The 27,767-nt window shown below is 43.7% G+C and overlaps 2 protein-coding genes across 2 annotated transcripts; one reads left to right on the top strand and one right to left on the bottom strand.

Moving 5' to 3' along the window:
* LOC119931382 (SH3 domain-containing protein C23A1.17-like) lies at positions 1–6,728 on the bottom strand. The gene is made up of 4 exons (XM_038750027.1): positions 6,056–6,728; positions 5,179–5,375; positions 2,906–3,094; positions 1–72 (listed from the first exon to the last, which is right to left on the bottom strand). Exons 1-4 carry the CDS (start codon positions 6,726–6,728, stop codon positions 1–3), a joined length of 1,131 nt encoding a protein of 376 aa, XP_038605955.1.
* Positions 6,583–27,767, top strand: LOC119931658 (1,25-dihydroxyvitamin D(3) 24-hydroxylase, mitochondrial). The gene is made up of 12 exons (XM_038750494.1): positions 6,583–6,701; positions 11,697–11,887; positions 14,009–14,102; positions 16,195–16,291; positions 18,649–18,740; positions 19,054–19,165; positions 20,356–20,501; positions 23,454–23,620; positions 24,798–24,876; positions 25,062–25,259; positions 25,495–25,615; positions 26,764–27,767. The coding sequence occupies exons 2-11, from the start codon at positions 11,724–11,726 to the stop codon at positions 25,603–25,605; spliced, it is 1,260 nt and encodes a 419-aa protein (XP_038606422.1). The 5' UTR covers positions 6,583–6,701; positions 11,697–11,723; the 3' UTR covers positions 25,606–25,615; positions 26,764–27,767.

The following is a 27,767-nucleotide window of genomic DNA, read 5'->3' as shown; positions in this document are numbered from 1 at the left end:
TTATTCCTCTGGATCCTCATATCCTTTTAATCCAGTTTCTTTCCACCAAATTCCTTCAATGTTGCCAATAACCTATCAAAATAGTTATACATTGATTCACATAACAGCTTTAGCAAAACAGTATCAAAGCTCAGTTCTTCTTAAATAAATGTCATTAGTTACAATAAGCATTATCAAGGCAGGTTCTTTTCAGAGCAAAATGGAATATACTTTGGAGCAAAGGTTGTTAAAATGAGTAATAAATCTAACCCGAAACTCCCCAGGTCTTCCTCTTCCCATTATAGAAATCACCATGGTTTATACAACGTATACAAGATGACTTTTGCCTACAATCATTTTTAGCTTGAGTATCTGCAACTCTTAAATAACTACCTTTCAAACATGAACATTAATGTAATGCCCAGGAAGAGAAAAAAGGGGGCAAATAAGCCAGATTCAAATGTCTATCCACTCCTAGATTTACAGGCTTCAATATATATATAAACTATTATAAAAATGCAAGTAAATTTAAGGAGTGTAGACCTCTGGCTGCGGGGAAATGTAGTTCCCAAGCAGCAAGTGCTGCAAAAATATGTTCTGACATTCCCTTTGGTCCCTTGATCACAAATCCACCTTCTTTAGGAGTCTTGAATATTGCTTACAATGTGTTGACGGCACTACCATCCTTCCCGTCTCACAAGCCCGCAACCTTGGTGTCATCCTCGACTCCGCTCTCTCATTCACCCCTCACATCCAAGCCGTCACCAAAACCTGCCGGTCTCAGCTCCGCAACATTGCCAAGATCCGCCCTTTCCTCTCCATCCAAACCGCTACCCTGCTAATTCAAGCTCTCATCCTATCCCGTCTGGACTACTGCACTAGCCTTCTCTCTGATCTCCCATCCTCGTGTCTCTCTCCACTTCAATCCATACTTCATGCTGCTGCCCGGATTATCTTTGTCCAGAAACGCTCTGGACATATCACTCCCCTCCTCAAAAACCTCCAATGGCTACCAATCAATCTGCGCATCAGGCAGAAACTCCTCACCCTGGGCTTCAAGGCTCTCCATCACCTCGCCCCCTCCTACCTCACCTCCCTTCTCTCCTTCTACTGCCCAGCCCGCACCCTCCGCTCCTCCACCACTAATCTCCTCACTGTACCTCGCTCTCGCCTGTCCCGCCATCGACCCCCGGCCCACGTCATCCCCCGGGCCTGGAATGCCCTCCCTCTGCCCATCCGCCAAGCTAGCTCTCTTCCTTCCTTCAAGGCCCTGCTGAGAGCTCACCTCCTCCAGGAGGCCTTCCCAGACTGAGCCCCTTCTTTCCTCTCCCCCTCGTCCCCCTCTCCATCCCCCCGCCTTACCGCCTTCCCCTCCCCACAGCACCTGTATATATGTATATATGGTTGTACATATTTATTACTCTGTTTATTTATTTATTTATTTATTTTACTTGTACATTTCTATCCTACTTATTTTATTTTGTTGGTATGTTTGGTTCTGTTCTCTGTCTCCCCCTTTTAGACTGTGAGCCCACTATCGGGTAGGGACTGTCTCTATGTGATGCCAATTTGTACTTCCCAAGCGCTTAGTACAGTGCTCTGCACATAGTAAGCGCTCAATAAATACGATTGATTGATTGATTGATTGATTGATTGATTACAGCCAATGAAGAATGAAGAAATCTCTGCATGATCTCTGCACGTGTATCTGATGGACTGACAGGACCAGAGAAAGTGTGGGTTAGTCAAGGAATGCCTCTTGGAAGATTTGGCTATTTAAGAGGGCTTTGAAAGTGTAAAGGATGCCGTTTGATGCAGTTTGACACAGTTGAGAGGGAATGATGTTCCATGCAGGAGGAAATGAATGAGCAATGTATCGGAAATAAGAGAGTCTTGATGGAGGTACAGTGAGAAGTTTAACTTGGAAGGAGGAAAGAGTGTGATCTGGCGAATAGTGAGAGAAGAGAACGCAAAGATGAGGGAAACAGTGGTGGAGAGTCTGTTTCATGAAAGAAACTGTTTGAGCAATGGAGGCTTTTGAGGAGGGACATGTCCTGTTTTGAAAGGGATTTTAAGAAGATGAGCTATAGAGAGACTGAAGTGGGGTTAAGCTGAAGTCTGGAAAACAATATGAAGGTTCTAACAGCTTCATGAAGTATATGAAGGAAGAACTGAGAGGCCATAGAGACCACAGGTGGGAAGTAAATATAAGAACTGCTCATGTCCAATATCGGAATCTGATGAAGTCCTGAAAAGTGGCAGTGACAGTGCCAGGGGCAGAAGAGGAGGAGGAGGAAAAGAAGAATAATGATAATGACATTTGTTAAGCACTTACTATGTGCCAGGCACTGTACTAAGCATTGGGGTGGGTAAAAGCAAATCAGTTTGGACACAGTCTCTGTCCCACATGGGGCTTACAGTCTTAATCCCCATTTTACCAATGAGGGAACTGAGGCCCAGAGAAGTGAAGTGACTTGCCCAGGGACACACAGCAGACAAGTAGAGGAGCCTGGGTCAGAACCCATGATCTTCTGATTCCCGGGCCCGTGCTCTATCCACTATGCCAAGAAGGAAGAAGAGGAGGAGAAGAAGAAGGAGGAGGAGAAAGAGGAGGAAACATTACCCCCATTTCCTCTTTTCCCCTTGCCTTCAAAACTCCACCTGGAGTGCTAACTCCTAGTTCAATTCCCAGCTCAAAAATATAAAGTTGGCATACCTGAGTGGAAGCAGCAAGTGTACATAAGATGTCTAAAGCTTTAAAGTGAACAGAGAGCAGGAGCTATAGCTGTAGGATACGATGGGGAGTCAGAGGAGAGTGAAGAATTTAAGAGAGTCGTAAGGTAGGGAGCAGTAAAGGAGAAAGAGATGCAGTGCAAGGTATGGGTAGAGGACATTAATTTTAAGAGCAGGCAGGAGACCTCTTCACGGGAGGCATTTTAGAAGAAGTGGATAAGGGGGAAGGAGAAAACAGAGTAGGTGAAGGTGGCTTTTGCAGTCGTCCATATCCAATGGCTTCTATCTTGTCAACAAACTTGTCTGTGAGGTCATCAGAGTTATAGGCAGAGGAGATGGGAATGCCAGATTCTTCAGAAGGATCTGGAATAATCTGTAGAGGCTATGGACGAGGCAGTCGGTGACAGAGAAACTGTTGTGCAGGTGAAAAGGCAGAGTTAAGGCAGGAGAGGATACATTTACAGTGGCAGAGGTCAGTCTGATTTGGGGATTGCTGCCAGGTTTGCTCAGCTATATATGTGCAGGAATGGGAGAAATAGACCATAGGAGTGATCAAGGCTGAGAGTTTGCAGGGAAAGAGTGAAAAGGGACAAAGGGGTGAGGGAGTCTAATCTAATGGAGAGGATGGTGTTGAAAGAGTAGACCTTTGCATTTAGGGAAGGGAGGGTTGTTAGTGAGTCCAGACTGTACTTTGAGAGTCGACTCCTCCCCATACGTTCTCATTTGTGGGCATTATTAATCTTCGAGGGGTCAGATGGAACTTCTCAGACTGGAACACCTCACAAAATCATGATCCCTAATGATGATCTCCAGTTAATATACACAGCATTCTTGTCTTCATTTAACCATAGAGGAAAGGAAACACCAAAAGGTTGACTCACTGGGGCTATGAAAAAGTCAGCAAAGGCAGGTCAAAGTTTCTGATTTCAACTCTGTCATTGTAAATTAAAAAGACAGGTTTCTTCCATTCTGAAAATAGTGTGGTTACTGTGAGTCTTCCTTCATTTTCACTGTTTCTCCAGACATATCTATCAATAATCATCGACCTCCAAATTCAAATTTGAATATGACATTACTGATAGTGACCAACTATACTTATGTGCAGATGTGACTGAAAAGACTATATGCAACTGGCAGTTATTCTTTGTTGCCATGCTGATGTATTTGCCACTTGCACCAGTCTGTGCGTATGTTTATGTGTGTGAAAGAGAGAAAAAGATAGTGAGAGAGAGAGGGAGGAAGAAAGAGAGAGAGAGAATATGTGCAGGGAAGGGGATCGTGAGTTGGAAAATAGTGGGCATTGACTCTATTATGGAGGGAAAGGGACAAGGATAAGGAGGCATAGGTAAGGGGGAATATATGCTATAGGGAGGAGTACTTTAGCCTTGAAATCACAAGACTAGTTCTTTCAATTTATTGCAAGTCCCTAGTCTATATGGACCATACACAGTAAGCAACATTCTTCACCATCTTCACGAGGAAAGAATTCTGCAGAAGTGACAACTTTTTTGAATAATCTGCTGAATAGACTTTCCACTATCAAACATGAGGCCCTAGAAGCTGTCAACTCTACAAATTCTCAGGTATTCTAAGACACACCAAGTGGTCCACAGGAACACAGCCCAAGCGCAGGAGATGGCATATTAATGGGTATATCGTCAATCAGTATTTATTGAGCACTTACTGTGTGCAGAGCACTGTACTAAGCACTTGGTGAGTTCAAATTAAACATAAAGATTCTATCTAGAAACAAAAGTTCCCAAACTATTGGTGAAGAGGAACTCACAGTACAAAACCGCTAGCTCAGATTAAATCGGTCTAGTTTTATTTGCACTTATAAGAATCGGGAGCTTTCTGAGATCTCTTGGGCAAAAACTGCAGTAATCCTGACCTGGATTAAAATGGGTCACGTTTTCCTAAGGAACAAAAGCTCTGCTCTTCAGTCCCCTGCTGTCCATATCTGCATTTAAAAAGTGACAATTTAAAAGGGGTGAGGAGGCATCATTTGGATCTGTGATATTGGTGAGGTAAATCAGAAGTATGGCACGAGATACGGGGTATGTGATTGGAAACTTAAACCAAAATACCAGGATGCAGGTATGCAGGGACTCCGGGATGCAGGTGGTTTGGGTAGGGGGCCAGAGGAGGCAGGGACCCAGGTTGCAAGTGGTTTGAGTGGGGGGCCAGAGGATGTAGGAGCCGGGATGCAGGTGGTTTGGGTGGGGGGCCAGAGGATGCAGGGACCCAGGATACAAGTGGTTTGGAGGGGGGGGGGGTGCTCAGAGGATGCAGTGATCCCGGGATGCAGGTGGTTTGGGTGGGGGGTCAGAGGATGCAGGACCCGGGATTCAGGTCGTTTGGGTGGGGGCGGGGGGCAGAGGATGCAGGGATCCAAGATGCAGGTGGTTTGGGTGGGGGGGCCAGAGGATGCAGTTGGTTTGGGTGGGAGACCAGAGGATGCGGGACCCGGGTTGCAAGTGGTTTGAGTGGAGGGGTTGCAGGTGGTTTGGGTGGGGGCCCAGAGGATGCAGGTGGTTCGGTGGGGGGCCAGAGGATGCAGGGACCCTGGTTGCAAGTGGTTTGAGTGGAGGGGTTGCAGGTGGTTTGGGTGGGGACCCAGAGGATGCAGGTGGTTTGGTGGGGGGCCAGAGGATGCAGGGACCCTGGATGTAGGTGGTTTGGGTGGGGGGGCCAGAGGATACAGTTGGTTTGGGTGGGGGGGTTCAGAGGATGCAGGGACCCCGGGATGCAGGTGATTTGGGTGGGGGGCCAGAGGATGCGGAACCCGGGTTGCAAGTGGTTTGAGTTGGGGGGGGGGGGCAGGTCAGAGGATGCAGGACCCGGGATTCAGGTAGTTTGGGGGGGCAGAGGATGCGGGTGGTCAGGGTGGGGGGCCAGAGGATGTAGGGACCCGGGATGCAGGTGGTTTGGGCGGGGGGGGGGGGGGGGACAGAGGATGCAGTTGCTTTGGCTGAGGGGGGTCAGTGGATGCAAGACCAGGGATGCGGGTGGTTTGGGTTGGGGGGCCAGAGGATGCAGGGACCCGGGATGCAGGCAGTTTGGGTGGGGGGCCAAGAGGATGCAGTTGGTTTGGGTGGAAGGCCAGAGGATGCGGGACCAGGGTTGCAAGTGGTTTGAGTGGAGGGGTCAGAGGATGCTGGGACTCCGGGATGCAGGTGGTTTGGGTGGGGGCCCAGAGGATGCAGGGACCCTGGATGCAGGTGGTTTGGTGGGGGGGGGGGGGGGGCAGAGGATGCAGTTGGTTTGGGGAGGGGGGCGGTCAGTGGATGCAAGACCCGGGATGCAGGTGGTTGGGGGGGGGGTGGGCAGAGGATGCAAGGACCCGGGATGCAGGTGGTTTCGGGGGTGGGGGCAGAGGATGCAGTTGGTTTGGGTGGAAGGCCAGAGGATGCGGGACTCGGGTTGCAAGTGGTTTGAGTGGGGGGGTCAGAGGATACTGGGACCCCGGGATGCAGGTGGTTGGGGGGGGGGGGGGCAGAGGATGCAGTTGGTGTGGGTGGAAGGGTCAGTGGATGCAGGACCCGGGATGCAGGTGGTTTGGGTTGGGGGGCCAGGGGACGCAGGGCCCCCGGGATGCAGGGATGCGTCTCCGGGCAACCCTTGAGGCGAAGCACCTGGGTTGCGAAAGTTTGCCGGCAAGGGAGGCGTGCAGAGGGCGCAGCCTGGTTGAACGATTGTCCTTTGGGCCGGGCCCTCCTCCCCGCCCTCGGCCCCATATATACGCCGGCCCGGGCGGACAGAGCCCGTCTGCCATCCTGCCATCCTGCCGTCCTGCCGTCCTGCCTTCGGTCCCCGGAGGAGCCATGAGCGGAGCCGCCAGGCCCGGGCCGGCCTGGGCCTCCCTGCTGGGCCGGGCCCTGCCCCCCGGGCACCGCGCCGCCCTGCCCGGCCCCACCAGCTGGCCCCTGCTCGGCAGTCTGCCCCAAATCCTCTGGAAAGGCGGCCTCAAAAAGCAGCACGACACGCTGGTAAATAAGAAGAAGAAGAAGAATCATTAATATTCATCCGTTCCGTCGTATTTATGGAGCGCCTACTGTGTGCAGAGCACTGTGCTGAGCGCTTGGGAAGTCCAAGTTGGCAACGTGTAGAGACGATCCCTTCCCGCCAGCGGGTTCACAGTCTAGAAGGGGGAGACGGACAAAAAAACAAATCATATTAACAAAATCAAATAAATAGAATAGTAAATATGTACAAGTAAAATAGAATAATAAATCTGTACAAATATATATATATATATATATATATATATATATATATATATATATGGATAGGTGCTGTGGGGAGGGGAAGGAGGGAAGGCGGGGGGATGGGGAGGGGGAGAAGAATTAATAACAATGTTGGTAGTTGTGAAGTGCTTACTATTCATTCATGTTCATTCAATCGTATTTATTGTGTAGAGCACTGTATTAAACGCTTGGGAAGTACAAGTTGGCAACATGTAGAGCTGGTCCCTACCCGACAACGGGCTCACAGTCTGGCAGGGGGAGACAGACAACAAAACAAAGCATATTAACAAAATAAAATAAATACAATAAATATGTACAAGTAAAATAGAGTAATAAATATGTACAAACATATATACGTATGTATAGGTGCTGTGGGGAGGGGAAGGAGGTAAAGCGGGGGGCGATGGGGAGGGGGAGAAGAATTAATAACAATGTTGGTAGTTGTGAAGCGCTTACTATTCATTCATGTTCATTCAATCGTATTTATTGTGCAGAGCACTGTACTAAGCGCTTGGGAAGTCCAAGTTGGCAACATGTAGAGACGGTCCCTACCCGACAACGGGCTCACAGTCTAGAAGGGGGAGACAGACAGCAAAACAAAGTATATTAACAAAATAAAATAAATAGAATAAATATGTACAAGTAAAATAGAGTAATAAATATGTACAAACATATATACGTATGTATAGGTGCTGTGGGGAGGGGAAGGAGGTAAGGCGTGGTGGATCGGGAGGGGGAGGAGGGGTAGGAGAATTAATAACAATATTGGTAGTTGTGAAGCGCTTACTATTCATGTTCACTCAGTCGTATATATTGTGCAGAGCACTGTACTGAGCGCTTGGGAAGTACAAGTTGGCAACATGTAGAGACGGTCCCTGCCCGACAACGGGCTCACAGTCTAGAAGGGGGAGACAGACAACAAAACAAAACATATTAATAAAATAAAATAAATAGAATGTGTACAAGTAAAATAAATAGAGTAATAAATATGTACAAACATATATACATATGTATAGGTGCTGTGGGGAGGGGAAGGAGGTAAGGCGGGGGGATCGGGAGGGGGAGGAGGGGGAGAGGAATTAATAACAATGTTGGTAGTTGTGAAGCCCTTACTATTCATGTTCATTCAATCGTATTTATTGTGCAGAGCACTGTACTAAGCGCTTGGGAAGTACAAGTTGGCAACATGTAGAGATGGTCCCTGCCCGACAACGGGCTCACAGTCTGAAAGGGGGAGACAGACAACAAAAAAAGGATATTAACAAAATAAAATAAATAGAATAAATATGTACAAGTAAAATAAATAGAGTAATAAGTACGTACAAATCAATCAATCAATCAATCAATCATATTTATTGAGTGATTACTGTATGCAGAGCACTGTACTAAGCGCTTGGGAAGTACAAGTTGGCAACATACAAACATATATACGTATGTATAGGTGCTGTGGGGAGGGGAAGGAGGTAAGGCGAGGGGAGAATAATAATCTTGGTAGTTGTGAAGCGCTTACTATGTGCCAAGCACTGGTATAAGCACTGGGGGAGATTCAAGATCATCAGGTTGTCTGAGGTGGGGCTCATGGTCTTCATCACAGGCTTCACCACTATCTTTTCTAGACTGTGAGCCCATTGTTGGGTAGGGACCGTCTCTATATGTTGCCGACTTGTAATAATAATAATAATGATGGCATTTATTAAGTGCTTACTATGTGCAAAGCACTGTTCTAAGCGATGGGGAGGTTACAAGGTGATCAGGTTGTCTCACGGGAGGCTCACAGTCTTAATCACCATTTTACAGATGAGATACCTGAGGCACAGAGAAGTTAAGTGACTTGCCCAAAGTCACACAGCTGACAATTGGTGGAACTGAGATTTGAACCCAAGGCCTCCGACTTCAAAGCCCGTGCTCTTTCCATTGAGCCACACTGCTTCCCAAGCGCTTAGTACAGTGCTCTGCACGCAGTAAACGCTCAGTAAATACGATTGAATGAACGAATGAATTCATCCCCATTTCACAGATGAGGTCACTGAGGCTCAGAGAAATTAAGTGTCTTGCCCAAGGTCACACAGTTGAAAAGTGGCAGAGTCGGGATTAGAACCCACGACTTCTGACTCCCAAGTCTGGGCTCTTTCCATTAAGCCACGCTGCTTCTCAGCCCCCAGCCTTCAGGGTCCATTCATTCATTCAATCATATTTATTGAGCGCTTACTGTGTGCAGAGCACCGTACTAAGCGCTTGGGAAGAACAAATCGGCAACATATAGAGACGGTCCCTACCCAACAGCGGGCTCACAATCAAGAAGGGGGAGACAGACAATAAAACAAAACAAGTAGATAGGTGTCAATACCATCAGAATAAATAGAATGATAGCTATAGACACATCATTAATAAAATAGAGTAATTATGTACAAATAAAAGAGAATAATAAATATGTACAAATGTATACAAGTGCTGTGGGGAGGGGAAGACGGACATATCTATTCTATTTATTTTATTTTGTTAGTATGTTTGGTTTTGTTCTCTGTCTCCCCCTTTTAGACTGTGAGCCCACTGTTGGGTAGGGACTGTCTCTATATGTTGCCAACTTGTACTTCCAAGCGCTTAGTACAGTGCTCTGCACACAGTAAGCGCTCAGTAAATACGATTGATTTATTGATTGATTGATTGATTGCAAAAGGGGGGTTGAGGTAGGAGGGGGCGAGGTGATGGACAGCCTTGAAGCCGAGGGTGAGGAGTTTTTGCTTGATTTGAAGGTTGACAGGCAGCCACTGGAGATTTTTGAGGAAGGGAGCGACATGCCCAGAGAGTTTCTGTACCAAGATAATCCGGGGTGCAGAGTGAAGTGTAGACTGAAGCGGGGAGAGACTGAGTGAAGTGTAGACTGAGGATGGGAGATCAGAGAGGAGGCTGATACAGTCACCCAGCCGGGAGAGGATGAGAGATTGATAGGATGAGAGATTGAACCAGCAAGGTAGCAGTTTGGATGGAGGGATAAGAACGGATCCAGCTTCCAGCTCCCAGCTCCCACCCCCCATCTCCCAGGCCCTACCTCCCATTCATTCATTCATTCAATCGTATTTATTGAGCGCTTACTGTGTGCAGAGCACTGTACTAAACGCTTGCCCCAGCTCCCAGCCCCGTCCCCCATAGAGAAGCAGCGTGGCTCAGTGGAAAGAGCACGGACTTCGGAGTCATCATCAATCGTATTTATTGAGCGCTTACTGTGCGCAGAGCACTGTACTAAGCGCTTGGGAAGTCCAAGTTGGCAACATATAGGGACAGTCCCTACCCAACAGTGGGCTCACAATCTAAAAGGAGGTCATGGATTCAAATCCCGGCTCCGCCAACTGTCAGCTGTGTGACTTTGGGCAACTCACTTCACTTCTCTGGGCCTCAGTTACCTCATCTGTAAAATGGGGATTAAGACTGTGAGCCCCCGAGGGACAACCTTGTAACCTCCCCAGCGCTTAGAACAGTGATTTGCACATAGTAAGCGCTTAATAAATGCCATTATTATCTCCATCCCCCATCTCCCAGCCTCCAGCCCCTAGCTCCCAGCTCCCATTTCCTAGCCCCCAGTTCCCGTCTCCCAGCCCCATCCCCCTTCTCCCAGACCCCAGCTCCCATGTATTCATTCATTCATTCAATCGTATTTATTGAGCGCTTACTGTGTGCAGAGCACTGTACTAAGCGCTTGGGAAGTACAAGTTGGCAACATATAGGGATGGTCCCTACCCAACAGCAGGCTCACAGTCTAGAAGGGGGAGACAGACAACAAAACAAAACATATTAACAAAATAAAATAAATAGAATAAATATGTACAAATAAAATAAATAGAGTAACAAATATGTACAAACATATATACATATATAAAGGTGCTGTGGGGAGGGGAAGGAGGTAAGATGGGGGGGATGTGGAAGGGGAGGAGGGGGAGAGGAAGGAGGGGCTCAGTCTGGGAAGGCCTCCAGGAGGAGGTGAGCTCTCATTAGGGCTAATTATCTAATAATAATAATGATGATGATGGCATTTAAGTACTATGTGCAAAGCACTGTTCTAAGCACTGAACAGCTGAAGCCATCTCCCAGCCCCATCCCCCATCTCCCATCCCCCAGTTTCCAGCTCCCATCTCCCAGCCCCCAGTTTCTAGCTCCCATCCCCTAGCCCCCAGCTCCCAGCCCCGGGTTTCCAGCTCCCATCTCCCAGCCCCCAGTTTCCAGCTCCCATCCCCTAGCTCCCAGCTCCCAATTTCCAGCTCCCATCTCCCAGCCCCCAGTTTCCAACTCCCATCTCCCAGCCCCCAGTTTCCAACTCCCATCTCCCAGCCCCCAGTTTCCAGCTCCCATCTCCCAGGCCCCAGTTTCCAGCTCCCATCCCCTAGCCCCCAGCTCCCATCTCCCAGCCCCCAGTTTCCAACTCCCATCTCCTAGCCCCCAGCTCCCAACTCCCATCTCCTAGCCCCCAGCTCCCATATCTCATCTCCCAGCCCCCAGTTTCCAACTCCCATCTTCCAGCCCCCAGTTTCCAGCTCCCATCTCCCAGCCCCCAGTTTCCAGCTTCCATCCCCTAGCTCCCAGCTCCCAGCCCCCAGTTTCCAGCTCCCATCCCCAGCCCCCAGCTCCCAGCCTCCATCCCCAGCCCCCAGCTCCCAGCCCCATCGCCCATCTCCCATGCCCCAGCCCTGGACGGACGCGGCCCGCCAACCGGGCCCCCGGGGGCCGTGGCTTGTCCTTTTCCAGGCCGAGTACCACAAGAAGTTTGGCAAGATGTTCCGCACGAAGCTGGGCTCCTTCGACTCGGTGCACGTGGGCTGCCCGGCCCTGCTGGAGGCCGTCTACCGCCAGGAGACCCGCTCCCCAAAGCGCCTCCACATCAAGCCCTGGAAAGCCTACCGCGACTATCGGGACGAGGCATACGGCCTGCTCATCCTGTAAGACCTGGAAGCCCCAGGAGTTCTTCTGCTGCTGCTTTGTCTTCCTTTCTCTTCTTTCTTTTTCTTCTTCGTCTTCTTTCTCCTTAGAGAAGCAGCGTGGCTCAGTGGAAAGAGCCCGGGCTTTGGAGTCAGAAGTCATGGGTTCATATGCCCGCTCCGCCACTTGTCAGCCGTGTGACTTCGGGCAAGTCACTTAACTTCTTTGTGCCTCAGTTCCCTCATCTGTAAAATGGGGTTGAAGACTGTGAACCCCCACGTGGGACAACCTGATCACCTTGTATCCCCCCCCAGCGCTTCGAGCAGTGCTTTGCACATAGTAAGCCCTTAATAAATGCCATCATTCTTCTTCTTTCTTCTTCCTTCCCATCCCTCTTCTTCTTTCTTCTTCTTTCTTCTTCTTCTTCTTCTTCTTCGTCTTCTTCTTCTTCTTTTCTCCTCCTCCTCCTCCTCCTCCTCCCTTCCTGGAGAAAGTGGTCCTATAACCTCGGGAGCTTATTATGATACTCGTTAAGCACTTACTATGTGCTAAGCACTATTAGCTGGAGACAGGGGCGGGGGGAAAGGTGGTGATCGCCCCTGAGAGGGCTTAAACCTGAAAAAGATGACCTTGGGCAAGCCACTTAACATCTCTGGGCCTCAGTTACCTCAGCTGTAAAATGAGGATTAAGACTGTGAGCCCCATGGGGGACAGGGACTATGTCCAACCTGATTAATTTATATCTATTAATTTTCTGAATTGTACTTTCCAAGTGCTTAATACAGTGCTCTGCACACAGTAAGTGCTCAATAAATATGATTGAATGAATGAATGAATGAATCTAACCCAGTGCTCAGAACTGTGCTCTGCACACAGTAAGTGCTCAATAAATACGATTGAATCAATGAATGAATCTTAGAACAGTGCTTGGCGCATAGTAGGTGCTTACAAGTACCATATTTTTTGTGAAGCAGCGTGGCTTAATAGACAGAGCACGGGCTTGGGAGTCAGAGGACTTGGGTTCTAATCCCGCCTCGGCCACTTGTCTGCTGTGTGACCTTGGGGAAACCACTTAACTTCTCTGGGCCTCAGTTATCTCATCTGTAAAATGGGGATTGAGACTGTGAGCCCCACGTGGGACAACCTGATTACGTTGTATCTACCCCAGCTCTTAGAATAGTGCTTGGTACATAATAAGCACCTAACAAATTTTATTATTATTATTATTGTTATTATTATTATTATTATTATTATTACTATTATTATTATTATTATTAGGCCTGTGGACCAGGGAGGGCCCAGGTAGCCGGGTGGCTGGCCCACAGGCCCGCAGCAGGGATGGGACCTGGTTTTCCCAGAGTCTGCTCGAAATTTGGAGGGAGTCAGTGCCGGGGTTGGGGCCTAGATGGGGGAAGGGATCAGAATCAGGATCAGGACCAGGACAGGAGGAGCTGCTTCCCTGGCAGTCCGGAAATTCAAAAGGAAAACCACTTGGCCCTTAACATGAGGATGCTCTGCCCAAAGCCCCGGGTGCGGCGAAAGCTATCGGGGCTGGTGCTTTGGGGAGAAGGAAAAGAAAACCCCCGAATCACCGACTTTCCCCCACTTTTAACAGAGGCATTCATTCATTCAATCGTATTTATTGAGTGCTTACTGTGTGCAGAGAACTGTACTAAGTGCTTGGCCTATTCCTGGACCGTGGCTAGAGGAGCTGCCATCCTCCAAGCCAAACGAGTCCAAGTCCCGGGATATAATAGGGGTGCCTCCTGAACGATCCTGATATTTTACCTCAATTCTGTGATTCCTGATTTCAAATAATAATAATAATTATTGTATTTGTTAAGTGCTTACTATGTGCCAAGCACTGCTCTAAGCAATGGGGTAGATACAAGGAAAGGAGGGTGTCCAATGTGGGGCTCACAGTCTTAATCCCATTTTACAGATGAGGTAACTGAGGCACAGAGAAGCTAAATGACTTTCTTAAAGTCACACAGCTGACAAGTTGAGGACTGGGATTAGAACCCATGACCTCTGACTCCCAAGCCCGTGCTCTTTCAACTAAACCATGCTGCTTTTCATTTAGCCGTACCCACATAGTTTAATGACAAATAAAAATGCTTTCCTTTGCAATTTTGCTCTAGGGAAGGAGAGGACTGGCAGAGGGTCCGAAGTGCCTTCCAAAAGAAGCTTATGAAGCCCAAGGAAATTATGAAGTTGGACACCAAAATCAACGAGGTACTTCATTTTTCCAAGTACCGTCTCCATGGTCCCTTGAAAGCCATGAGGTCCGAAGAGCAGGCTGGGGTCTACACTGACATTTAAATTAGCAGATAATTACCTAGATCATTTAGTAGTCTAGACCTTGTCTCTGGAAGTGGTCTTTGTTTCTGTTAAGTGTCAGCGTCTTTCAGAACTGATATTGTCTTCTTGTTTGCCAGAGAAATCTTCAATTGATGGCATTTGAGCCCTTATTTGGCTCACAGTAAGCACTCAATCAATATAAGTGCTTCATACAGTGCTCTGCACATAGTAGTGCTCAAAAAATACGGTTGAATGAAAACCGTTGGTTGAATGCAAAGGACTGGACTAAAGACTTGAGAAAGTACACTGCAGCAGACTTGGTAGATGCAATCCCTGCCTACAAGGATCTTACAGTCTAAAATGATGCGGGGGTGGCGGGGCGGGGAGAGAAAGAGGTTAAAATAAACTGTGCATTTGATTGTATATGGAATTTCCTGCTCAGGATGTAAATTTAAACAGCAGTCTATGAAGCGATTGAAATTTTGCCACATAATTCCCACGAACCATCTCTGGGTTGTTAGTTTAACATAAGAACAATTCCTTTACTCCTGGCCTACATTAAAGTAGCAAATTATCCGGATATTTCAGACCAGAGGTACTCGGTTGGAAGAATCCAGATAGATTATAAAAGGTTTTTTTCTTTAATTATCTGGATAATATGCTAATGAAGATTTGGCCTTAGAGTGGTGATGTTGATGTTTATGCCTGACAATGTGATTTTTAAAATAGAAAATGAGGTTGCTGGATAATTCTGGGTTCATATTTTGCAAGTATTACATTGGCCCCTTTACTCTTGTTTCTGATTTGTAAGTCTGATATTTTAAGTTTAAGTCTATTTCCTATTAGTAGAAAGCTTAAACTTACTGTTTTTTTCATCATCTCCCTAATTTGAAAAGAACTAAAGGTTATTTTACTAACAGAACGTTTAAATGATGGTGATGGGGGTGGTACTTGCTAAGCGCTTACTATGTGCGAAGCACATAGGGGGATGATACAAGGTCATCAGGTCATCCAACGTGGGGCTCACAGTCGTAAACCACATTTTACAGATGAGAGAACTGAGGCTCAGAGAAGTGAAGTGACTTGCCCAAGGTCACACGGCAGTCTAAAGTAACATCAGTACAGCAAAAACAAAGGCTACTGTACAAATTAAAATTTCATCAAGCTTCACCATAACATTCTCTCCTGCAAAGTATAGAAGCTAAAAATTACTGAAATGAACTCTTCCATGGCCCCATCTAGCAGTGAGCGGTGTCTGATCTGATTGTCTTGTGTCTAACCCTAGCACTTAATTCAGTCGTATTTATTGAGCGCTTACTGTGTGCAGTGCACTGTACTAAGCGCTTGGAAAGTACAAGTTGGCAACATATAGAGACAGTCCCTACCCAACAGTGGGCTCACAGTCTAGAAGGGGGAGACAGAGAACAAAACAGAACATATTAACAAAATAAAATAAATAGAATAAATATGTACAAATAAAATAGAGTCATAAATCCATACAAACATACATACATATATAAACACACATACATATATATACTTAATACATATACTTAATTCAATGCTAGATGCAAAACAAGCATTTAATATCCAAACTACCAAGTCCAGTATACTGCCAAAGAGTAAAGAAGAACTGAGTGTGATGAGTGAAGCATCAGTGAGAAATTCTTAAGCATATAATGAAAAATATCAGAATACTTACAGTATCATAATGATTTCTTACCTTTATGCTGAGCCGTTGGAGCTTTTGGGATGATTAGTATTTAGTGGTTTAGTCCATTTTCTGATTAAAGGGATAGTTCTTTGGTTTAAAATTACCCAAAGTAACTTGAAAAGACTGTTTTTAGGGACACAGTGGACTCTTAAGAAAATATCTAATTAGTTTACTCTGTAAGAAATGGAATCACCAAAAAGTCATTGCAAAAACGTTGCCAATGTCTAAAAAATGGAGGAAAAATCTATTCTACTGCTCATGAATAGCATGTTAATTAAATTACTTTGTAAAATGTGTTTGTGTTTTTTTTAGGTCCTGGGTGATTTTATGCAAAGAATAGATGAACTCTGTGATGAAAATGGCAGAATTAAAGATTTGTATGCTGAGCTGAACAAATGGTCATTTGAAAGTAAGATTTTTTCCATCTATGACAACATAAGCTCTCCATTTCTACAGTGTGTTTTCTTGCAGTAAAATTTTGAAAGGTAGTTCCCTTCCTGGTCTGGAAATTGGGAGCCCAAATTGAGCACCTGAACAGACCAGAATGACTCTGGTCAGGCCAGGTAACATTTGGTGTCACTCATAGCTGTCTACTGAATCAAAAATCATTTCCGAATTCTACCCCTTCCCAAGAGCAGCAGCCTTCCCAGGGGGATCTCTGTGCCAGAGAGCCACCTTTGCTAATGGTAATTATGACTTTTAAGCAAGTGAACTACCAAAGAAGGGAGTGAGGAACCTATCCTATCAGGCATATGCCAAAGAAATAATTCCAAGTAATTCCAAATCCGTTAGTGGAGTTATTCCTTTCTTTCCACTGTATAGATAGCAAGACCACAGTGTCTGAGAAACCAGAAGTGAGCCATTTACTTATATAAATCAGCCCTTTTAATGGAGCTGATCACTCATACGAGTGTTGTCATCATTTTGTGTATACCAGGTAATTGTATTTTTCATCTGTGTCTCAATATTAAGTTTTTGCCTATCTGCATGCTTGTCCTTGAGTCTTTAACCAACCCCAGCAGTGTCGGCCTTGAACCTACATAGATCTGCCCCAAGAATTCTGACTTGAGCACATCTGTCAATCCAATTCACAGATATTTCAAATTCCAAATTGCTGTATCCTCAAAACTCCTGAGTGATAGTTGTCTGTAGCACCTATGAACTTACTTGTATCCATCCTGAACACAATGTTATGCATTCATTAAATTATATACTCAATTACATATTTTGATTAGTCTATTTGTAAATATGTTTATGTCCGACCACCATTAGCACATAATCAATCAATCGTATTTATTGAGCGCTTACTATGTGAAGCTTCTTGTGGGCAGGGAAAATGTCCCTCCTCACTTTTGTACCTCCCAAGTGCTTAGTGGGCACTCAATAAATGATTGCTGTTACTACTTCTACTTCCGTGTGGCATGAACAGTACCTGGAGTTCAAACAAAAGATAGTGGGATGGACAGGATAATACCAGAGAATCAGTAATTGAGCACGCAAACTCCAAGACCAATCAGAAGAAGATCCCAGAAATTCCTAATTTAGACATGATGTCTAGTCTCCGCTAGCCCAATACAGGGTTTTTAGGATGAATGTCATGATTTGCAATCAAAGATTCTAGTCACTAATTCCCTCTGATTGCAAAGTACACAGTGACTACTATGTAGCTGGTACATCTGTACTCTGTACTCCCATTACAAAGATCTGTACTCTTTAATTACTTGCTATTCACCCCAACCTCAGCTCCACAGAACTTTTGTGGCTCTGCCACTTGTCAGCTGTGTGACTTTGGGAAGTCACTTGACTTCTCTGGGCCTCAGTTCCCTCATCTGGAAAATGGGGATTAAAAAAATAATAATAATAATAATGGCATTTGTTAAGTGCTTACTATGTACAAAGCATTGTTCTAAGCACTGGGGGGATACAATGTGATCAAGTTGTCCCACGTGGGGCTCACAGTCTTAATCCTCATTTTTACAGATGAGGTAACAGGCTCAGAGAAGTTAAGTGATTTGCCCAAGGTCACACAGCAGACTTGTGGTGGAGCTGGGATTTGAACCCATGACCTCTGACTCCAAAGCCCGTGCTCTTTCCACTGAGCCACGCTGCTTCTCTAAGACTGTGAGTCCCATGTGGAACAACCTGATTACCTTGTATCTACCCCAGCGTTTAGAACAGTGCATGGCACATAGTAAGTGCTTAATAAATACCATTATTATTATATGTGATTTACTTTAACATCTATCTCCCCCTCTAGACGGTAAGCTCCTGGTGAGCAGGGAACATGTCTAGCAACTCTGTTGTACTGCACTTTCCAAGCGCTTAGTTACAGTGCTCTGCACACACTAAACACTCGTTAAATATTATTGATCCTTAAGGGGTTCTTTCAGGTTTCCACACATTTCATCTGTTGCAAATGCAATTTTGAATAACTAGGTTACACTGTCAGTTTTCATTTTGAACAGGATGGCCCATGTTGACTAACCATTTGAGAGATATGATGATTTCCCATTCCTATGAGGGTATGGTTGTCTTCCCATAAAGTAGAATATCAGTATTTCCCAGGGTGTCTGTGGCTGAGTGAGAATAGAGGCTATTTTAATCGTTATTGGGCCCTAGAATGTTACCAAGTTCTCGTCTTTTTATTTGTTCTTAGAAAATGCAACACGATTGTGAAGGGCAATAAAGACCCTTTTAATAGTAAGTTAATGATAGTCTCTGAGATGGACTATATTGCATAATAGGAATGATCATTTTAAATAACAGGTATTTGTCTGGTGCTCTATGAAAAGAGATTTGGACTTCTGCAGAAGAATGCTGGAGATGAAGCTTTGGATTTCATTACATCCATAAAAACGGTAAGAAGCTATAAACCTTAGTCTTTTTAGCATTGTGCCCTTGAGTAGAATTGCTGACCTTTCACATGCATAAATACTATATGTTTGAAGTGCTTTGAATCAGAAGGTTGATGGGAATTTATAAAGCTAGGTGAATGTTGTTCAATTGCGAGAATAGTTTTTACTTCAAGACCGTATTCCTTGATTCTTTTCTTTTACCTTGCATTGAATGTCTTCCCAGTGATGCACAATTTTGTTCTTTTTCTTCATTTCAGTATTGTATTTGGAAGTTTCATAAGAATGTTGAATGAACGAGAGATCTGCTTTCTTACAGATGATGAGTACATTCGGTAGGATGATGGTGACTCCAGTTGAACTCCACAAAAGTCTTAATACCAAAGTTTGGAAAGCACACACGGAAGCTTGGGACACCATCTTTAAATTAGGTAATAATCACCACTCTTCAAGGATTGTTCATCCCGCCTCCTTCATCCTTTTTATAGAGTTGCCTCCTCAAGGTATCTTATGATCTATTGGATTCTCCTTCTCTGACACATATAATTCAATGTCAGCATGGTATCCCTGGCGTAAAACAGGAAGAATGATGAAGCAGGCATTTTAGACTTCTTTGCGCATCAAGACTTTTCTTCACGAGGTTCCTAGTTCAAAAGAGTGTGGGCAGGGATCATGTCGACCAACTCTACTGTGTTGTTATTTCCCAAGTGCTTAGTAAAGTTTTCCGCATAAGGTCAGCGCTAAATAAGTATCATTGATCGATTGAATTACAGAAGCCCTGTAAGTGGAATATTAGTTTCTGGGAAGCAGCAACTAGCTTTATGTTTTCAAGTTCTTTGACTTTTCATACAGTATGATAGAATAGATTGGTGTCTCAGTTCACAGTTATTTAGAGAAAGTATTAAAGCTTAAATATTAGACAGGGCATTATTCTAGAACACTTATTATTAGGAATTCTCCAACTCACTTGTAAGATAGCTCCAGTTATATGTGCTCCCTTCTCTATCTGGGTTAGATGTATGGACATGTGCTTCTTTGTGCTCACAGGGGAACCAAGTAATTTGGTACTCCTCAAGGGCTTTGGAAAAAGAGAAAAATAGTAGGTAGTTGCAGGCCTGAAGAGGAGATTTCAAAGGTAGGGGCCTCAACTAGTATTTTCACTTCAAATTTGCCTAAACCTTTACATGTCAGTGGAGACACCCATGCTTACTGCCAAATGGAAGCATCACTATAGGAACCTGTGAAGGCTCTGAGTTTCTCTGACTCCTGTTTGGGCCTGAGACTTGTTTTCAAAACCATGTAGCCCATGGGGAGCTGCATCCCTCTGTTTGTGGCTCTGACACATTTGGGGAGACAGGAGTGGGGACAATCCACGATACCTTTCCCCTTCACCCCTAACAGAGACATGGAAAAAAACCTCCTCAGTAGTATTCACTCTCCTTTACAGAGAGAAGGGCAGATATCTAATTTAATAACCAGTTTTCCTCGGTGCCCCTGAAGTGACAGATTGAAACAAAAAACGTTACTGTTTTGTGTAGAGTATCTTGGGTTGGGATTTTCTTTTTACCAAATATTTACCTTCAGTAATTATGTTTTCCCTCATCTCTCCTTCTCCAAATAGTTAAATCTTCCATCAACAACAGGCTGGAAAAATATTCTGAGAAGCCCAGTGAGGATTTTCTTTGTGATATTTACCACCACAACTCGCTTTCTAAGAAAGAATTATATGCAACTGTCACAGAGCTCCAGCTAGCTGCAGTGGAAACGGTAAAAATGGATTGCCTTTTCTGCAGGATCAATAAAGAATATAATGGATACAAAAGATGTTTGTCAGTGACCAGATCATGTTTTTATGATGAATCTTGAAGAGTAGAAAAATCTAGATTCCTTTTCTATGGGTTATATTTTGGGTGCTGGTAATTGCGAATATGAAGTATTCCACCATCTGTGGACATTGGGAAGCAGCACACCCTAATGGATAGAGCACAGGCAAGGAAGTTAGAAGAACAACCACTTGTCTGCTTTGTGACTTTGGGCAAGTCACTTAATTTCCCTATGCCTCAGGTACCTCATCTGGAAAATGGGGATTAAGACTGGGAGCCCCATGTGGGACATGGACTCTGTCCAAATTGATTAGCTTGTATCTATCCCAGTGCTTAGAACAGTGCCTGGCACCTAGTAAGTGCTTTACAAATATCATAAAAAAGACATTACTGGCAAAAACAAAACAAAACAAAACAATATCAACCTCTTGGCAATCTATTAGTATGAATTCTTAGAGGATCAATTTGGTTTTGTATCCGCTCAGTCAGATATCAGCACACAGATAACCAGAGCCCACTGTTGGGTAGGGACTGTCTCTATGTGTTGCCAACTTGTACTTCCCAAGCGCTTAGTACAGTGCTCTGCACACAGTAAGTGCTCAATAAATACGATTGATGATAAAATTTGTAATAGTAATACACGAGGGAAAGTACAGTGTTATTTACTGAGCACCTATTGTGTGCAAAATACTGTAGTAAGTGCTTGGAAAAGTACAATACCATAGAGTTGGTAGACACAATACTGGCCCACAAAGACAATCTAGGACTTATGTGTACCAGGAAAGTGGAATTATTCAGTTAATTGACTTTTCTAATGTAGGTTTAGCTAAATTAGGCTTACTGAGTCCCCCCCAGTTCGCCTCCATAACAGAAGTTGACATGTCTCACGGAGGTGTGTATGGGAATTATATTAGTTGACATCACCTGTGACCTTTCAGGGGCTGGGTCTATTTAGCACATAATAAAGTAATGATTTGGCAAAGCTCTGATTTACTGAATCACATAGAAAGCCCAACACTTTTTATTAATGAGAAACCCGGTAACATTGCAAATTTCATTTATCAGTGGTGTTGAAATGTATTGCAGTTTCTCTTCATACTATAGACATCTTTATTTATTTACATTTCAGAAATTAAATCATGGCAAGGCTGTACTGATTTCAAAGTAATTCTAGACAAGCTTTGTATTAGAACATTGGTCCTTGATGGATATTTCTGGTCCCCCCACTCTGTTTACCTGGAAAATTGGTCCCAGAGCAGTGGGTTTGTCAATTCAGAGAAATTACCAATTCCACAATGTGATTCTGGGAGAGAAAATGAAGAAAAACACTAGCCCTCCCACTGTCCGTTCATTTTTATTTGAGATTAATACTTTAATTCTTGAGCCATCAAGGTCAACCCAGGATAATGTATTCTCTTGGAGAAGCTACACTTAGAACACACTGCAGCAATTCAGAAAAACCTGGAAGCTTTGGAGTGCTTTGGTAAAGGCTATGGTTATCTGTCATTTGTAATAAATGTGTTAGGATTTGTGGTAGAGCACATCGATTTGGTTTAAATCTGTTTCCTTTTTTGTTTTGGCTATCCTCATAGTCATAACTAGCAAATCTGAAAAATTTGAAAGCATATCTAATTTGGTAGAGACACCTCTTCCTGTTTTCCAAGTAGAGCTATTATAATAATGCTTCGACAGGAGGTTTTGGGCAGCGGAAACCACCAGAACTCCATAATTGATGTAGCCCATTCACTGAAACCTTCTTTTCCAAAAACACTAAATGCAATTTGTTTTTAGTTGCCCTTAGAAGGTTTGTCTTGCCTGAGTGTTGAATTCATATTTTTTAATCTCTTTGCAAATCTAGCTTCATTCCTCTAGGGGGGCCAATTTTGATCTTTCAGGAAACATTCTGTCAAAACTAGTTTCTATTTTTTTTTTTAAATGATGCCTTCCCATTTTAGGCATATGTTTAATTTTTCATTGTAGTTTACTTTAGAAAGGATATGCATGATGCCTTGAAAACTTTTATTGGGATCCGTTGATCCATCATAAAGTAGGAACTATGCCAGTGAAACTTACTTGTACATATTATAACTTCTAAGGGTCTTAAAAATAGCTTTAGTTTTAATACTAAAAAAACTCATTTTAAACTTAAGGTACAATAGGGTTCATAGCCCATTGTTGGGTAGGGATTGTCTCTGTTGCCCAATTGTATTTTCTAAGCACTCAGTACAGTGCTCTGCACACAGTAAGCACTCAATAAATATGATTAAATGAATGAATATTAGCTGTGTAATTTTATCAGCAAATCGATTTTACTAATGTGGTGTTTTATTCTCTTATACCTCAGCCTTCACGTTTTTACTTTTAAAAAAGTGTTATGATGAATTTTGGCTTGTAGGAAAAAGGAAGACTAATTCTATGATTTTAGTTTTATTCATTCATTCATTCATATTTATTGAGTGCTTACTGTGTGCAGAGCACTGTACTAAGTGCTTGGGAAGTACAAGCTGGCAACATATAGAGACGATCCCTACCCAAGAACAGGCTCACGGTCTAGAAGGGGGAGACAGACAACAAAACAAAACATGTAGAGTCAAAACCGTCAGAATAAATAGAATTATAGCTATATACACATCATTAATAAAATAAATAGAGTAGTAAATATGTACAAGTAAAATAAAGAGAGTAATAAATATGTACAAATAAATACAAGTGCTGTGGGGAGAGAAAGGAGGTAGGGCAGAGCCGGGTGCGGGGGGTAGTAATTCAATTTTACAGCTCCAGAGATAGGCTGGCTATCTTGAATATGGCTCTTGAATATGGCCATATGCTAGCTTAAATAGTAATTATAAACTTCTCTAAATATGGATGTTTATGATGGTCATCATTTGGGTTTCAGACTGCTAACAGCTTGATGTGGACTCTCTATAATTTTTCTCGGAATCCACATGTGCAAGAGACACTTCTTAAAGAAATACAGACTGTGCTGCCAGATAAACAGACACCAAATGCCAACGATCTGAAGAATCTTCCTTATTTAAAAGCCTGCCTGAAAGAATCTATGAGGTAAGACCCTTTCTATGTTAGAGAATAAGTCTATTCTTGGTCTATTACAGACCCCTTTAGAATGGTACTCTTTTCTTTACATTCTTTCCTTTTAGTGCTTTGCACATAGTAGGCACCAAATAATGATGATGATGATAATGATGATGAAGTAAATTAGACTAGGATTTTGATCACTTCATGGATATGTCAGCAAATTTGTTGTTGGTTACTGAAAGCCCTTCAGCTCCATGTGGGCAGGGATTGTGTCTACCAAACTCTAGTGTATTGTACTATCCCAAGAGCCTAGTACAGTGTTCAGTGAATATCATTGATGGCTTAATTGAAGACCATAAATGGAAGGGAGACCCTTAGCTGGGCTACGGATGAATGGTACCCATTATTTGTATGTGGATGCTTTTAAAGTGGGAAATACTCAACCTCCTTTTAGAAGTCATATCCATATCGTCTCAGAATTCTCCTGAAGTGCCTCTCATAATAATAATAATGGCATTTATTAAGCGCTTACTATGTGCAAAGCACTGTTCTAAGCACTGGGGAGGTTACAAGGTGATCAGGTTGTCCCTGGTGGGGCTCACAGTCTTAATCCCCATTTTACAGATGAGGTAACTGAGGCACAGAGAAGTTAAGTGACTTGCCCAAAGTCACGCAGCTGACAATTGGCAGAGCCGGGATTTGAACCCATGACCTCTGACTCCAAAGCCCGGGCTCTTTCCTACTGAGCCACACTGCTTCTCTCATGTATGACCTCTACCCAGGTCTTCATATGTACATCTCCTCTACCTTCTCTTTTACACACTTACACACTTACACACACACACACACACACACACACACACACACACCATCCCCCCCATCACCACACCCAACACGTTGCCAGCAAGTTTGAGAGTCTTAGATCGAAGTGCAACCGATACATGTTATTATTATAAGATACGGTGACAAAGGCACATCTGTGTTTTGAGCTCTTCTCACTTTCACCGAAATGGTCTTTTGCCTTGAAATTTAAAATGCTTTGACTCAGCCCAAGTCTGCTTGTTTTAAAGAGGAAAATGTAAATACATTTGGAGTTTAAATTCACAAAGCGTTTTTTTATTGATCAGAATGAGAATTCATGCTGACATTTAGTGAAGAATTTGGATGCTAGTCATCTTCATTGCATGGCTTTTTTGTTTTATAGAATAACACCTTCGGTGCCCTTTACAACTCGGACTCTGGACAAAGAAACTACTCTTGAGGATTACACCCTCCCTAAAGGAGTGAGTAGAACTTGTGGATTCTTATCGTTAGAATTTTTTTGAAACTGCCACATGCGAAACTACTCTCTGCACTTCTACCCAGATAAGTAGTAGAATATGATACATTTTATAATTGACACAAGAGCACTTGCTAGTCTATTCCAAACTCTCAGTTTTAATTTTATTTCTGTTGTCTTCTTTTTCAGACTGTACTGATGCTAAATACTCGGGTCCTAGGGATGAATGAAGAAAGTTTTAAAGACTGGAGTAGGTTTAGGCCAGAGCGCTGGCTTCTGGAGAAGAAGAAGATTAACCCCTTTGCTCACCTTCCATTCGGTGTCGGCAAGAGGATGTGCATTGGACGACGGTTGGCAGAGCTCCAACTTCACCTGGCTCTTTGCTGGGTATACTCATTCATTCATTCATTCAATCATATTTATTGAGTGCTTACTGTGTGCAGAGCACTGTACTAAGCACTTGGGAAGTACAAGTTGGCAACACGTAGAGACGGTCCCTACCCAACAGTGGGCTCACAGTCTAGAATCACTACTCTCATTTAGTGATTCTTTTCTGGCACTTCTGGGACACTGGATCAGGCCAGCCAGCAAGAAGGATGATTCTATTTTCTGTGTTTTCTAGATTGTAAGGAAATACAAAGTCATTGCGACAGACAGCAAACCTGTGGACGTGCTGCACTTGGGCCTCCTCGTGCCTGATAGAGAACTTCCCATTGCTTTATGCCAACGATAAGTTAGATCAGGTATGTTGCCATAGACTCTGCACCTGTAGTTACTGTGAATAAGGGGAGCAAGGTTGTGGAGAAGGTAGGGGAAGCAGTTGTATTAAGTAGAACGCCAGTGAAGAGACAAGGTTAAGGGGAGGTAGTATGCCAAGTCTGATCCTAGCATCATCACCTTCATCAGTTATCTTCCTCAATTTGCAATTGTATTCGTTCCTAAGATTAGTATGGCCTAGACCAAGGGAAGTCAAACCTTGCTTATGGGCCATTTGGTCTGGTTCACTAGCCTGTGGCCAAAACTTAAGTATCATTGCCCAATACTGGGTCAGGGCATCCCTTCTGGTTCAAATCTGGCACTCTGGTTCAAAGCAGTCATCCTAGATGCTCCCTTGTACTCTGCTTGGATGGCATCTTAGGACTCCAGAGCAGCAGGAAATGGCAGTGGAGGCTACCCATAGCCCCCTATGTGTCACCAACCACTCACCAAGGCCTTCCAATAGAAAGCCATGGCACAATGAAGGCATCAGTTATATCTTTTCAATGAGAATGCTATGTGAGAAGGAATCTATCAAGCATTTTTATTGAACACAAGTATTGAGCGCTTATTATGTGCAGAACACTGTACTGAGATCTTGGGAGAGTACAACATAAAATTGGTAGATGCTTTCCCTGCCCACAAGGAGCTTACAATGTAGAGGAATCAAAAGTTGTATTAAATTGCATCAGCTAGCCCTCCTTTATGTAGCAGAGCAGAAAATGTAATTGGCCACTGTGGTCAACTGTGGTGATGAGACAAAGAAGGGTGGAGGAGAGATGACCTTGCAGTTGAGGAGAGCTTTAAAATCTCTCACACATAATCCACAAACAAGGTAATCTATGGAAAGCTGCAAGTTTATGACAATATTCCATTCTGACAAAGTTAACTAGTGAAATGAACATTATAATCATTCGTGGAAATTGGATCTGAAAATGGGATAGATCTGATCTAATACACCATGGAGTTTCTGCTACTTATAGATATCAGTCATTCAGGGTTACAAAGTAAAATGTGCACATCTGTGAATGAATACATGTAACTGTTTGTCATTGCAAGCCTCACTTCTGCAGAATTATACTTCTCATTTCAAAATTTGAGCTTCATACGTAGTTAGACTGTAATTATTTTTCAGGTTCACTACCGGATTCCAAGAACTGTGATTTCGTTCTCTTGGAAAAATGGCAGTTTTAATGCTGAAGTGTGGTAGAAGAAAATGCATTAACAAGGGGAAAGGCAACAAAGGACACATATTCCCTTTATTTTCCTGTATTTTTCTACTCTGTCATCTTTCCAATATATATGCTTTATGTATAAATAATAAGTTTTGAAACTGCAACCAACTCAGGGAACTGAACTACATTCTCAGATACAGGGCGTTTTTTTCATATGCTACTAGTTCAACTCTAAATCAAGTCAGGAGTGACTGGAGTCACTGCCATCTCAAGGTGGATATGTAGCCTATGTGAAATTACTTATTATCCTACCCTAGTAACCAGTGGGCTGATATACCTATTACAGACTGCCAGATTCTTCTAGCACAATAGCCAGAATGTGAAAATGTCATCACTCAAAGTTAAGCCTAAAATTCATTTGGGAGTGACATGGAAAACCATTTTTGTTTTACGCCTTCTAGGGCTCCAGATCGTGATTCAGGAATCTATCCCAACACCAAGAACATAATCATATAAAACTTATTTCTTATCTGAACCTTATCTTTTGTTTAGGTGTGGTTTATAGGTGCACTTTTTTCTCTTTTTTTCGTTTACAACCTAGATGTGTTTGTTGCTGGGTTCTAATTTCAACCTCACTCATGACTTGCTTTGTGATCTCAGGAAAGTCATGTAAATCACTCAGGGCTTCAGTTTTTCCTATCCCAGTAAAATGACTCACCGCAAACATAAATGGATTAATGGTACTACATTTGTTATGAGCTTTGAAGTTCTCAGGAGAGGTGAAATTTAAAATACAAGCCTCTGCCTAGATTTCTCTGTCTGGAGGGCCAACTTCAGAGATCCGGCTGGCTGAGGCAGGAAAAAATTTAATTCTCCCGTTCCATACAGTGTCATCATGTTACACTTGTTTGTGCACACAATATTCTGTATGACATAATAATAATGATGATGGTATTTGTTAAGC

Source organism: Tachyglossus aculeatus, chromosome 8 (genome assembly GCF_015852505.1).
Source record: "Tachyglossus aculeatus isolate mTacAcu1 chromosome 8, mTacAcu1.pri, whole genome shotgun sequence".
NCBI lineage: Eukaryota > Metazoa > Chordata > Mammalia > Monotremata > Tachyglossidae > Tachyglossus > Tachyglossus aculeatus.
The sequence above is the reverse complement of the archived record's forward strand: the minus strand, read 5'-3'. Positions and strand labels throughout refer to the sequence as shown.

Excerpts from the sequence above, each read along its gene's own strand:
- LOC119931382 (XM_038750027.1), bottom strand. The coding sequence starts at position 6,728 with ATGATTCTTCTTCTTCTTCTTATTTACCAGCGTGTCGTGCTGCTTTTT. Across the intron at positions 5,376-6,055 it reads CGAAACCACCTGCATCCCGG|GGTCCCTGCATCCTCTGGCC; the intron begins GTCCTTGCATCC and ends ACCTACATCCAG. Across the intron at positions 3,095-5,178 it reads TCAAACCACTTGCAACCCGG|CCTCTACAGATTATTCCAGA; the intron begins GTCCCGCATCCT and ends CCTCGTCCATAG.
- LOC119931658 (XM_038750494.1), top strand. The coding sequence starts at position 11,724 with ATGTTCCGCACGAAGCTGGGCTCCTTCGACTCGGTGCACGTGGGCTGC. Across the intron at positions 20,502-23,453 it reads AGCTAGCTGCAGTGGAAACG|ACTGCTAACAGCTTGATGTG; the intron begins GTAAAAATGGAT and ends TTTGGGTTTCAG. Across the intron at positions 24,877-25,061 it reads ATTACACCCTCCCTAAAGGA|ACTGTACTGATGCTAAATAC; the intron begins GTGAGTAGAACT and ends CTTCTTTTTCAG.